The sequence below is a fragment of the Stegodyphus dumicola genome, chromosome X2 (genome assembly GCF_044657685.1).
Source record: "Stegodyphus dumicola isolate Sdum_Otavi_A_Nest chromosome X2, ASM4465768v1".
Taxonomy (NCBI): domain Eukaryota; kingdom Metazoa; phylum Arthropoda; class Arachnida; order Araneae; family Eresidae; genus Stegodyphus; species Stegodyphus dumicola.
In genome coordinates, this window is record NC_140781.1 from 103,260,519 (window position 1) to 103,275,746 (window position 15,228).

Genomic DNA, 15,228 nt, shown 5'->3' on the forward strand with positions numbered 1-15,228 from the left:
ATCACCCCAATGCACTAACTGCACAGTCATCCCCAATTTTGATGGAGAACATCCTTGGAGACATATCCTAAGACCCACTACCTTTCTTTACATACAACCAAACCACTCAAGAGGATTTTTGGCTCGCGAGTATTTTAAGTCGAACAGACTTTGTACAAATATCTACACCTTCTCAGGAACTCGCAACGAGCGCAATGGTAGAGCAGTCAGCACTGCTAACCATTAAACTAATTATGGGGCTACCTTATATAGCACCAGAGATAAACATATTCTGCCAAATTGTAATTTGATGTTCGAGAGTTACATAAGATTACATACCTAAAAACTTATCACATGTGACATGCCATCCAAAAACCACCGGAAATGGCCTTTGGAATGGCATCACATCTACCAAAATTGGATAATGCAGAAGTGTTTAGATATGATGATACGCGTGTTTAGATATGATGATGCATTTCCAATCAAAAAGATAACTTTTTCACGAATTGAGGGAGTAAGACAAAAAGGAAGACCACACACTAGATGGATAGACGCTGTCAAGCAAGATTTAAGGTTAATTGGAGTTAACTGATGGAAGGCTATTGAACTGAATGGGGTCAGGTAGAGGAAACATGGAGAGACAGCCTTGCCCTGTAACAGGCTGTGGAGCTTTTGAAGAAGCGATTGAATGTCTTTGCCAATTCAGTCTGCAATCCTATTCCAAATATCAGTTTACTAGCCATGAAAAGAATAAAGCATACTAACATGAAAGCACAAGAGAAAGGATATTACTATGGTGTTATGAAAGGCAAGGTGTAAGAAGGCATCATAATTAATGGACGTACGAATTTATAAGGCATTAGGCAATGAAGCACAATGATGAGTGACCATTACTGTAATGAAGTTAATTGAATATTACACTGGTGTGCAAAAATTAAGGACGAGACAGTTTTTTTCAATATAACTTTGTACAAAAGCTTTCCAAATCAACACATTTAATACCGTAAGATCCCCAATATGTAAGGACATGAGTAACGTAAGCAACACTTACTAAAAGACAAATCAGAGGGATAAAAAGAAGCTTTATTGAAAAAGTAGCATGGAGCTTTATTGAAAAAGTAGCATGCGACTGAAGGCCGAAACATCCCTGTGATAGGTGTCCAGCAAGAAACATCCGGTCTTTAATAGGGGATATGATCTTCCCTGACTGCTAGGCAGGTTTCACAGCGTCTACCCATGCTGATAATGAGGGTGTCAGTGAGTTGTTGAGGCATTGCTGCCCATTCGTCTTGCAGCGCCAATCGAAGCTCCGGAATCGTTACTGGTAGTAAGGTACCAGCTGCCAAGCATCTGCCTAGAAAATCCCATACATGCTCGATGGGACTGAGATCCGGAGATCGTGCCGGCCAATCCATACGTTCAATATCCTCACTCTCTAAGAGCTGTTCGGCAGCTATTGTGCGATGACATGGTGCATTGTCGTCCATGAAAAGGAACTGCGGACCCATAGCGCCTCTAAAAAGACGCACATATGGAAGAAGAATCTCGTTACAATAACAGGTCCCGTTGACTGAACCTGCGTCGAAGATGTGAAGGTCTGTACGACTACCAAGCATGATGCCTCCGCAAACGAGAACACCGCCACCTCCATATCTGTCCCTTTCAATGATGTTCGAGGGATGATTGCGGCTTCCCCGCTCTCTCCAGATGAGTATGCGATGAGAATCGCTACTCAGACTGAATCTGCTCTCATCTGTAAAGAGTACTCGTCCCCATTCATTGTCTCTCCAATTCCGGTGTTCCAGGCACCACAGAGAACGCCTTCTCCGATGGGCAGGCGTTAGAGGTACACACCGTACAGGGCGTCGTGCAAACAGACCACCACCGTGCAGTCTTCTGGTCACGGTAAAGCGCGATATAGGTCGTCCAGTCGCCTGTGTCGTGTGTCTAGCGATTTCTCCCGCTGTCTGCCGCCTGTTTCTTCTAGCCTGTAAAGCAATATACCGGTCATCTGCGGGTGTGGTTCCTCGTGGACGACCACTACTAAACCCCCGGATAGCTGTTCCTGTAGTTTGAAATTGTCTCCAAAGTCGTGAAACGATGCTGTGAGCAATTCCGGACTCTGCAGCCACACTTGTCCCACTGCGGCCTTCCTCCAACATCCCAATGATTCGACCTCGGGTAAAAACATCCAGATGTCGTCTAACAGATTGATTATTCGCCATTCCTCGCTGAGGCAGCAAATCGGTGTGATTTTAACTGCTATACGGCGTGCAATCTCTTTGCCAGAAATACTGATCTTACACCGACAACATGCTTTATACTACTCAGACACTCCCCCATTACGTCTACCTGCATATCTGCGTATGTGCTACCGTACATCACCTTACTTAATCTCCTGATTGGTCTTTCTGTCCGCTCTGCCTCTTCGTTCAGCTGATATGCTAATTTTTCGACTTCGTCCTTAATTTTTGCACACCAGTGTATATTTCGTATTTCTACATTTAATTTGACTTAAACTAAGTAAAAAGCTTCTAATTAATTTTTTGTACTTTATTGGACGTTGGAATTTTTTAGAAATAGATTTGCTTTTGTTTTATATTTTTATTTTATAATGGTACTTCCTCTGCGTCGAGACGGAGTTCAAAATTTTAGAGTGAACTGCTATAATTAAAAAATTTAGAATGGTTCATCAGCTAATTTTGGATAAACAGAAGCGCAGTGGTTTTCTAGGGGATAGGGGTTCAATTGAATCTGATCTACCTCCTCTTGATAACTTTGAATCAAATTTTAATTGCATTTCTATTCCTATATGTTTTTGTAATTTTTGTATTTCACATATGCAAAAACGCTGAAAGAACGCGTTTTTGTATATATGACGCTGATAGAACGAGTTCCTTAGTAGAATTTATATCCAAAATTTATATTGTTTTTGTCAATTCAGCCAAAACTTTTTATCAAGTTTGAGGCTGTTATAATTTTACCTGCTGGATATGGATATGAGGTGTAGGCTTCTTCATTAGCAATCTGCCCACGCATTTCTGTTAAGTCTCGACTGTCAGTTCCTTGCTATGTAATTTCAGTAGCTGATTGGCAGTACAGTATCAACTTTCCAATGTAATTGCCTGCCATGGCTTTCTGTTACAATGGTCACCTGATTAATTGTTGGCGTCGTTTTCATCTTACTTTAGAAAAAGAACGGTCAAAATTTCTTCCAGACACCATTCAAGATTTATAGCGAAATTTCATTCCAAGATTCTCAGATGAAGCGAGAGAAAAAACGAAACCTCGTGACTTCACACAAACACAAATCTAGATATTATATATATATATATATATATATTATCTTAAATTCACTTAGTGCGAAATCGAGTTATTCTACTACTTGCGCAATTGCTGCAAAGTAAGTTAATAATAATTTGTTTACTAAAGAAATATTAATTATATTATCTCCTAAGATTAATTTTAGTAGAATTATCTTAAAAGAGTGAACCCATAGTTAGTAAGTTCAATTTTGACAATTGTTATAAAGTAACTTAAATGTAAATTGTTTAAAATGTTTAGCAAACTATGAATATGCATACCACACACATGTATTTACATGCTTTATATTTAATCTTTATTTCTGAATAGTATTCCGTTGGATGAAAAATATGTGAATATTGACCCAAATATATATATATATATATATATATATATATATATATATAAAATTTATTTCCTAAACAGTATTGATTAATTGATTATATTATCTCTTAAGTTTAATTAAAGTAGAATTATTTTAAAAGTGTGCATCCATACTGGTAAGTTATATTTTGAAAGATGTTTTGAAGTAATTTGAAAGCAAAATGTTAATAATGTTTTAACGGGGACTGGAGTTAAATCATCAGGAAGAATAACATTTCAATTGTAAAAGGAAAAATTAAAACATGTAATCATTGTCATTGATCGGAAATTAGTTGACTTTTCAAGGGGAACAAACCAACTCCCGTTCAATGAACAATAATTGATAAAAATACGTAAATACGAAAGTGTTTCGTCTTTACTCGAGTTATAAGTTAAAGCCAAACCGGCAATTCTAGTCAGGCCAAATATTTCCGCGAATAGTAGGAATTATGAACTAATGCTGATACTCAAAGAACTTATTCTCATGAAGCATTTTAGTCAATTCAATTTGGAGTAAAAATCAATTACTGTAGAGAAATCCTGTAAAACTCGAGTAACCGTCCCCGACACTTTCATCGTTACGCATTTGTGTTTCGTCTTTACTCGAGTTATAAGTTAAAGCCAAACCGGCAATTCTAGTCAGGCCAAATATTTCCGCGAATAGTAGGAATTATGAACTAATGCTGATACTCAAAGAACTTATTCTCATGAAGCATTTTAGTCAATATTGAAAAAGTAGCATGGAGCGCAATGCGACTGAAGGCCGAAACATCCCTGTGATGGGTGTCCAGCAAGAAACATCCGGTCTTTAATAGGGGATATGATATCCCCTGACTTGCTAGGCAGGTTTCACAGCGTCTGCCCATGCTGAGAATGAGGGTGTCAATGAGTTGTTGAGGCATTGCTGCCCATTCGTCTTGCAGTCAATCGAAGCTCCGGAATCGTTACTGGTGGTAAGGTACGAGCTGCCAAGCGTCTGCCTAGAAAATCCCATACATTCTCGATGGGATTGAGATAAGGAGATCGTGCCGGCCAATCCATACGTTCAATATCCTCACTCTCTAAGAGCAGTTTGGCAGCTACTGTGCGATGACATGGTCCATTGTCGTCCGTGAAAAGGAACTGCGGACCCATAGCGCCTCTAAAAAGATGCACATATGGAAGAAAAATCTCGTTACAATAACGAGTCCCGTTGACTGAACCTGCGCCGAAGATGTGAAGGTTTGTATGACTACCAAGCATGATGCCTCCCCAAATGAGAACACCGCCACCTCCATACCTGTCCCTTTCAATGATGTTCGAGGGATGGTTGCGGCTTCCCCGCTCTCTCCAGATGAGTATGCGATGAGAATCGCTACTCAGACTGAATCTGCTCCCATCTGTAAAGAGTACTCGTCCCCATTCATTGTCTCTCCAATTCCGGTGTTCCCCGCACCACAGAGAACACCTTCTTCGATGGGCAGGCGTTAGAGGTACACACCGTACAGGGCATCGTGCAAACAGACCACCACCATGCAGTCTTCTGGCCACGGTAAAACGCGATATCAGTCACCTAGTCGCCCGTGTCGTGTGTCTAGCGATTTCTCCCGCTGTCTGCCGGCTGTTTCTTCTGGCCTGTAAGGCAATATACCAGTCATCTGCGGGTGTGGTTCCTCATGGACGACCACTACGAAACCCCCGGATAGCTGTTCCTGTAGTTTGAAATTGTCTCCAAAGTCGTGAAACGATGCTGTGAGCAATTCTGAAGCCATACTTGTCACACTGCGCCTTCCTCCAACTTCCCAATGATTCGACCTCGGGTAAAAGCATCCAGATGTCGTCTAACAGATTGATTATTCGTCATTTCTCGCTGAGGCAGCAACTCGGTGTGATTTTAACTGCTATACTGCGTGCAATCTCTTTGCCAGAAATACTGATCTTACACCGACAACATGCTTTATACTACTCAGACACTCCCCCATTACGTCTACCTGCATATCTGCGCATGTGCTACCGTACATCACCTTACTTGATCTCCTGATTGGTCTTCCTGTCCGCTCTGCCTCTTCGTTCAGCTGATATGCCAATTTTTAGACTTAGTCCTTAATTTTTGCACACCAGTGTATGTTTTCCATAGTTCTATTGAGACTGGCAGTGCCACAGGCATGGTGCTATTGCCAGAGGACATACATTTCCTTTTATAGACAGTAATGATATGTCTCACTGACTTAAGAGCAATTGAGAATTTAGAATCTCCTACAGAATGAGAATATCCTCAAATCAACTGGCTGCATACTCTTCAGACCTCAGTTACACTCAGCATTGAGACATCACAAGCAGATGGGTGGGCTACAGCTCACAATTCTTTGACATACAACAGGCAGGGCCTAATTCATGCTCTACAGGAGACACTGCACAATCTGCTCTAGGAAGGCTTAAATCATGTAATATTGAATGTACTATGACATTATGATAGCTGCATCCTAGTTTGAGATGGACATATTATCCTACAGAGAATCTTTATCGCTTAAATAGTAAGTACTTTTCATCTCCCTTTCATGTATGTCCACCATCTATGTATATGACATTTCAGTGAGAGATTTAGTACCATGATTTCTTATCAGAAAATAACTAGTTTGCCATATTTATTGCAATTCAGTTTTTTTTTTTTTTTTTTTTCATAATACAAATTTTACATTAAATATAGTTTCATGCATATTTCATGCATATCACCCCATTTTTTATGAGGTATTTTTGCAAAAAAAAAAAAAAAAAAAATTGAAACATGGCAAATACATAAACGGGTACATTGCATATGACTATCTAAACTCCGACAAGGTTTCCCATAAAGGGTGAAGAAATATGGCTGTGCTTTTTGAAAACCTTAGCAGTTAACTTACAATCACACAACAGCCTTCTCTGAAAAAGATCCTTTAAGTGGGTCATAATGATTAATAGCACCATACAATGACCATGAAGAGTTTTTGAGAAAAATGAGATTTCTGATGCTGCTCAAATGATAATTTAATCTGCTTACATGTTGAAAATGACAATTTCTATGAATGAATGGCATCAGGCAAGCGAAGTGATGCATCCAATCAAAAAATAAAAATTTGTTAATTTTTATTATGTAATTTAATACAGAGAACAGCAAAGTTAACTATCCAATTTAATAGCTACGAGTCCAATAATTACAATTAATAAATGCAGTTTTAAACCCACCAGATACTGAAAGAAAATTCTGATCCTGTCTAATTTCTATACAGCAACAGTGGATCTTCAAAATGTTAAAAAAAGTCAAAAGCAATAAACTTTATGGATATCTATTTCTGAATGAACCTTTCTTTTTTTTTTTCCCCCTAGAATTTCTCTAGTAATTAAATAAAAAATTACCTACATTTAGGCTAACAGGATAATGAAAAACATCTTTATGTTGTTCTATTACTGCCACCACCACCTTTCTCTATGTTTTATACAAAAGATATGCACGACACACTAACAGCCAATTCTTGGAGCTGTACAGTAAAAATTTCTCGGGACAGCCCATGATGTCTGTGACCAATCAGCCAAAAAAATCTGGAATGGATTTATATGGTTCTACTCAAGTTCGTTAATAGAGCTGTCAGGTAGAGCTCTTTTTAAGTTTGATGCCATGATGAAAATTGAGAAATATTTGCTATTTAGGGAAAGTCAATATATTCTTACGAGTTTGGGAATAAACAGATCAGTCATCTTTCAGGGGGAAACTTTTATCATTATTGGTTTGATTTAAATATTTAAAATGCTCTCAAAGTTCTGTCTTCTGAATGGGAGGGAGGTTGCAACTTTAGAGCTTTTGCAAGATATAGGATATTCTTTGCAAGAGAAACGTTATTGCACCTTTCTCTTGGTTTTGGTTTGGTTTATGGGATTATGGCAAACACTAGAGAGCTATCTGTCTAAGAGAAGGAATGCCTTTGTGGAGGACTTTCTAATGGAAACTGGCTCATATACACGTTACACACAGGGAAAACCACGAAAACACCCATGCAGCTAGCCCGTTTGTGAGATTCGAATCTCGGACTGAGCTACCAATGTTCAGCGACTTTACCACTCGACGACTGGTGGGCACCTTTCCCTTGGAATCAATAGCAGAATTATAGGTAAGTGGTTAACCCTAGGTGGCACGATTTTTGGGGCTGTACTTTTCACATGAAGCATTATTTTGTAAGGTTTAGTCGTGTGGAATGTTAAAGCAGGTGATGAATAGCGGAATTCTGAATTGTCATGCGGAATTAAACTGAAAGGAAAAATGCTTTTTACACTCCATAGAAACTTTCAAATGAAAAACGCAATTTGTTAAAACAGAAAATAAAATAATGCTACCAGCATTCATGCAATTGGGGGAAGTGAACACTTAATTAATGTACTTAATCCGAAAGAAACAAACTTTTTTCTAGCTTTAATTTGATTTTAATTTCCAAACAAACGAATTCCTATCTTTAATTCCTTTCATAAGAAAATATGTTAAAATTACAAATGCTTCCACTTACAAACTCAGTAAAACTGCTACACAAAGAAAATCATTAACACATGGAGTTAGTTAAAACTTCAGATGTGACATCCTCCCACCTTAAGTTGTCAGGTGGCAACTTAACCCAAACGGAACATATAACATTCCAAACAGAAGTTTTAAAGATTTTATAAGTCTAGTTTCTAGGAAGGGGTTTCATTGCTTGCAAGCTTCTTCATATTGGGTAGGTAAGTCTTCGCTCTACCAGGATTTTTTTTCATTCACATCTTTAATCCCTCCATCTTTCAAAGGCTGCTGGAATTTTGTTCTTTAATGTAAGATAAAGGCAACAGAACATAATACAGAAAAAGAAATAGTTCTTTGTAGAACCCACAGCACAGAATTTCAGGAAATGTACAGTTCTTCATAGAACTTCTAGGTGTAAAACCTAGTTCTTCATAGAGCATTTAACATCAGGAAATAGAACACAGTTCTTCACAGAACACTGAACTACAGGAAAATGAACATAGTTCTTCATAAACATTGAGCTTCAGGCACTAGAAGATAAGACTTTGGGGAATAGAGCATAGTTCATAGAACTTCAAGGTATAGAGCCTAGTTCTTCACATAGCATAGAATAGCAGGGAATAGAATACTAAGCTTCAGAGAATACAGAACTTCAGATATAAAAGCTCTTCAATATGACATGGAATTTCAGGAAACAGAACATAATTCTTCATACAGTGTTGAATGTTAGGTATTAGAAACATATTAATAGAGCATAGAACTCCTAAGATATAGAACATAGTTGTTTATAGAATATAGAACTTAGATCATAGTTCTTCATAGAATGCAAAACTTCAAAACATAAACCATAGCTCTTCACAGAACACAAACATAGAACTTTCTTAATTTCTAAACCCTTTTCATGAAAATCTTACACAATTCCATACTCTTTTTCAAATCCATTTTCCATTAGTACAGCTAAAATGTCTAAGTGAGTTTGATCCAAATGTTCTCCTTTTAAAATAAAAATATTTAATTCAGTTTCAAGCACACAAATATCTACACAATGTTCAATACTTAGCTTTTCTAATTTATTGTAAGCTTTAGTAAAAGCAGAACGCTGAACTATATGAGCTATCAAAAGACCTAGCACCTCTAAATACAAAAATTAATTATGCTTACCTAATTAATTTAAGAAATTCTTCAGATTTCAAATTATTCACACTGTCCTGCCAAGTGTATCATTAAAAAATTATGTTCATGAAGGCAATAAAATATGCTACCAGCATTCATGCGATTTAGGAAAGCAAGCATTTAATTTATTTAATCCAAAGAAAAACAACATTTTTACATCAAAATTCCTATCTTTAGTTCTTTTCACAACATAAACAAAAAATTAAAAGTTACACATGTTGCCACTCTCAAACTCAAGAAAAAATGGCTAGGAAAAGAAAATCGTTAAAAAGATGGGGTTAGTTAAAACTTTACATGTGACACAAATGTTGAATAAATCATGGTCATGATAACATTAATAAGGAAGAATTTTTTGATAGACAAATATTTCAGAGTTTTATTTCCATTATTTATTGGAAAAAAATGAAAACAGGGATGTTGAAAGGCAGACCCCCCCTTTGAACTTCTACATTTTTTTTTTTTTTTTAAAGCACAATCTTCAGAAGTTCTAAATATTCTAATACTACAGCAAACTTACCTCACAATTTCTGCAAAGTCTGAACGTTGCGATAAGAGTTTTCTAAATAAATTACCATTTAAAAAGTATTTAAGACTTATTTTGCTTTTGGTCTTTTTACATTGTCTGCATGACAGCAATTGTTGCAAGAGAGTAGAGCTTTACAATGTCGTCGATGGTTTTACAAACAGAAAAACAAGCAAAATAGTAATATAAAATATTGGAATTAAAATGTTTACTTAAAAAATAAACATAGTTTTTAGTTTCTTTTCCTACATGTCATTTTCATATTTTTCAATTATTTGCTTACTTACTGAGAGGGGCGGCAAACTCTGGGATTGCTCCAGATGGCAAAATGTCTGGTTACCACAATGCTTAAAATCATACATATCTTGGGAGAAATGAATGTGTTCTCATTTGAACACTGAATAGGGCATAGTGAGATTGGCTTATTCAGATTACGGCAAAGCACACTAGGGCTACCTGCCTAAGGGGAGGGATGCCTTTGTGGAAGACTTTCTAAGGGAAGCTGGCTCGTATACAAGTTACACATTGGAAAAACCCCGAAAATGCCCATGCAATCAGCCTGTTCGTGGGATTTGAACCTGAGACCGAACTACCAATGTTCAGCGACTTTACTGCTTGGCCACTGCTGGGGGCCCGAATAGGGCATATTAGTAATGACTACTTTCCTTTTTCACTTTTTCCATAAGGGCACAAATTCACATACTCTTTGACCTAACACTCTTCATTCTGTAGTCAAAATTTTCTGTGTCAAAAATTTATCCTATGGCAAGATGAAAGCAGAACGCATTCTACATTGAAGTTACGGTGAGATTTGAAAATACAAAATGGATGTAGATAAATCAATATCAGCTAGGAATACAGTTTACCTAATCTACAGTTAAACCATATGGAAATTTTTGACTTTATGATTTCTGCTTATGGGAGAAAATTGGATACAGAGGAAAAGCTGAAAAACACTGAGCATAAGGATGTTGAAGAGGCATTGTCATAATAATTCACTATTTAAAGAAGTCACGATCTGGCAATATCTGGACAGATTACTTCAGATTAAGGCTAATGAATTTACCATACACATTACACAGACTCCTATTTGCACTTAAATGGCTGACTGGATAGGTTTAAGAATGTTAATAATACTTCAGGAAATATTTAATGACTGCATAAAACAAATAACTTTAATTAACCCTTAATACAATTTCTTTAGAGATATTATTCACTTCAGTTCACACACTTGGCATTTGTGTGTGTGTTGATTCAAAAGCCAATTTTTTCAGTTCTTTGTAAGACAAACCAATTTTCTTATCAGATTGGATATAGCACACCATAAGGTATAGTGAACCAATATTTTGCTCCTTGAGTTCATTATAATGAGATTCTTCTTTTCATATTTAACACTCATTCCCGTCAAAAATGAAACAGCCATATTCTGTAGGCACAGAAAATACTTCATGGTTCAGAACACCTACAATAATTAATATTTAATCTACTCTATAAAATTACGACTTCTACTAAACTTCGGGAAACCACAAAATCTCCACTTATTGCTCTCATATTATGTAAAATATTTCCCATGATGCGCAAATGCAAATGGCGCCTGTTTCTTTTGCAGATGTACTCATTTTTGTATTCCCATTTAGAAAGTTTAAATTAATTTCTTTTAAATGGGAGCTAAGTGTTACATTTCTTAAGAGAATACTTGCCCTTCCATATATGCAATAATAGTAAAATTGAATCTACTTGGAGGATATTTAGCAACTTCACAACAATTTAAACCCCTATATCTATATGCATTTTCTTCGCCTGTTACCTCTTCTGAACCCATTTACATATCAATATTTTACTATTTCAGAAATAGAGTCTTTTTATCCTTTATTAAAACGTGTCATTTTTCTGAACCTGATTCATTTAGTTAATAGAAGCATAAACATTTGCTTTATGACCATTGTTTAAGCTCTAAAATTACCATAAACACATGGCATGAAGAAAAACCTGGATGCAAGGCAACAACTTCCTTAATCATGAAGAAAAGTATATAATGACTATAAAGCCATCTATGTCTTTAAAGTCAGCTCCCACAAGTTAGTCCATGGATTATTACTGAATAAAATTTTTATCTAGCTACATACAAACCCTGAAATCAGAATTTGAAGCATTTCCTAAGACTCATTTCCACACATGACGAAAGAATGTGCACAAAAATTAGCATATTTACATATCTGTGCAGTGAAGGTGAATCTTGGACTGGGTAATAATGTTAACTTTGAACCAGATGCTTTGCCATCCAGATGATATAGTGGTTAGGGGAGCCTGACTGTGATACCGAAGGGCTTGGGTTCGAATCCCGGAGAAGGTATGGTTGTAACTGTCTGTCCCCTTCATAGGAGGCAATGGTGGCCCACCTATTAAGTGCCTCCATAATAAAGAGACCACCAGATCTGTCCTTAGAATAGATTAATGTACTCTGTTACATCTGTAACTGTTCACTATCTGCCATTGGGGGGAAAAAAAAAAACTTGAGCTACCAAACACCTACCTTTAATTAGACTTAAGAAAACACTGGGCATTGGCATCAAAAACTAAAGGAACAACTAAAGGAAAGTGCTTTAATTTCATCACATAAAGTCCAAAGAAAAGTGGCTGGTGGATCAAGGTCATTATTATCACACATTCAAACAACAGAAGAAATTTTGCTAACAAATGTGAAAAATGTGTGTGCTTGTTATTTTGCTATGTCTGTAAACGAGTGCAAGATGGTGCTTCAATTTCTGATTTCAAGAACTGTTTGAGTAGCTGAGTAAAAGTCTTGCATGCTGAAGTTGGAACATATTGTTGGGAAGGCATTGGACAAACTAACAGAAAACAGCATATGTTTGGAGAATGGAAGTAGGACAGACATGGACATAGGTCTATAAAAGCCTTAAGTAACCACGAAAAATCCAGAAACAGGTTAAAGATACAGATTATGAACTAGGTTAAAAAAATGTGGCACAATAGGCTCACAGGAACATTTTTTGGTAATGGTTGCTAAAAGAAACAGAAAACTCACGTTAGCCCATATTCCAAAGCAGTTCACTGCACCTGAAGAAAATCAACTATCCAGATATACCAAGAGTGGCAAACTGCATAAAAAAGGGCTGTATACATGTAAAAAAAAAAAAAAAAAAGATTTGTGTCTCACTACCTCAGGCTATAAAATACAGAGATTATCAATGTAATATGAAAAAGATGAATTCTCTTTAATGATGAGTCTCGCTTTTGCATGGAGTTTTGCACTGTCCTGCTTTTCATGGAAGTTGGAATATATCCATGAAAAGCAGGGCTGTAAAGATGGTGAGATTATGGTATGGGCAGACAACATTTGGACACCCACACTGGTGTCCACACATTTTTAACGGTGTGATTATGAAGATGAAATATACAGTGATAAAGTTATTGATCCTCATGTCAAGTAATTCAGATGTGCAATCAATAATAACATTAGCAAATCATGCTGCAAAAGTGACCAAAGGTGAAGCAAACCAGAGGATGGTGTGGCCCATATATTCTTTGGCTCTAAATCCAAGAGAACATGAGTGGGACACACTAGAATGCCAACTTCCATCATTGCAGCCACCTTCTAACACTTGCCAAGAGCTTCAAGGCATTACCTATAGTGAACACATTTTGTTACCGCACGAATTCTCGCCAATCTAATACTCAACATGTAAAATCACAGCAAAGTATACATTTCAATCAGAGATGAAGACGCAAATAAATAATTTTTTCTATGTATGATTAAAAAGTTGAAACACCAACTCTTACATATCTTAATATCACATTCACTATGTTCTTATTTAAGTTATTTGTTGTAGAAATACACAGTTCTGCATTTTGAATATACATCAGGAACAGCAAATTGAAGGTCTTGTGCAAGTTCAAATGTTCTTACCTTCAAAGTCATTTACATATGTTTTTATAGTCATTCTTTTAATTTCCCCTGTCAGTGTAATTCCTAAGCAGGGCCAAAGCAGCAGAATTTAGAAGTGGTACCTTTTTTCAATTTAGAAAAACACTGAGCAATAAATAAAATAGAGATGGTAATTTTTTTTTTAAATTTAGGTTAAAGCACTGGAAAGTAAAATTTTTAGAATTTAAGGAGGCAATGGGCAGCAAAATTTAGAAACAGCAGAGATTTTACAGGGTGGGCAAAACGCCTAGTGCCAGCACTATTCCAAGGAATAATCTCAATTAAACTGTAAGCACTGAACGCTTCTGATATGAGCTAGCTTTGTTACGACCAAATAAGAGTTTATTAAGTTACCGTCTAAAAATAAATGACCTACTATTGAAAAAATATTCATTTTGCATTTAAAGTCTTTATTAGTAGGTAAAAAGGTGCAAAGAGTACATGCAGAAATATAGTAACTTGACGTCTATGTTTATCACCAACTAAGGTAAGATTTGGTTATTCAAATATGGCAAGATATAAAAGGATGTCTGCCTAAGGGGAGGAATATATTCATGAAAGGTTTCCTATGGGAAAGGCTCATACTCATGTTACTTAGATAAATCGTGAAAAACAACTATGTAGTTAACAAGTCTGCCTAGGATCAAACTCAGGTCGAACTCACAGCATTTGCAGTTTTAACCACCCTGCCACTAATTGGGCCTAACAGGCTATACAAAACAGATTAATGCTTACCTGAGAACCAACTGTAGGTATACCACCTTAAAATCACAAATATCATAGTTATCTCAAACTGATTAAGTATGAATAAAAACCACAATGTTTAAATAAATTTGAAAGAAATAAAATGTCCATTACCATCTATCTTATTTGCAGCACAAAGGCAAGGTATTTCTGGACGATATTCTCGTAACTCAGTATACCACCTTGTAAGGCTTTTATATGTTGGTTTCCTAGTACTGTCAAATACCTGCAACATAAAATAAATGAACATCTGAGTCACAATGCTTTAATTTTCTTCAAACCTGTTAATAAGAATTATGATAACTCATACTAAAATAACATACTTTGACACACATTTGCACTAGGCTTTGAAAATTACATGAAAGATGAAGAAACACAGATTATATTTTTTAAATTCTTTTTTTTGGGGGGGGTATTTTCTTGTTACCAGTATTAGCACAGGAAAAAAGAAGAAATTGCACATTTCATTCACACTTATTAAAAAAATTCCCCAGCATAATTTTACCATTATTTTGTAGCCTAGCCATTAGAAATGTCAAATGGCTAAAATGTTTGTAATCTTATTTTTAACAACATGCTGAGACTGCTAGAAAGAACAGACAGGTGATGGAGGCCGGCCGTAACTGACATTTACTAGAACAATAAACAGATGTATGCCCTCATCATCCACTATCCAGAGATTACTGAACAGTTAAAGAA

The 15,228-nt window shown here is 36.4% G+C and overlaps 1 protein-coding gene across 2 annotated transcripts in view; it reads right to left on the reverse strand.

Moving 5' to 3' along the window:
* Positions 1–15,228, reverse strand: part of LOC118184681 (rab-like protein 2A) — a 79,274-nt gene that overhangs the window by 37,720 nt on the left and 26,326 nt on the right. For both annotated transcript variants that reach the window (XM_035354389.2, XM_035354388.2), the window contains one exon: positions 14,644–14,755. In XM_035354389.2, the coding sequence (XP_035210280.1) occupies positions 14,644–14,755 (112 nt within the window). The remainder of the gene's footprint in view (positions 1–14,643; positions 14,756–15,228) is intronic.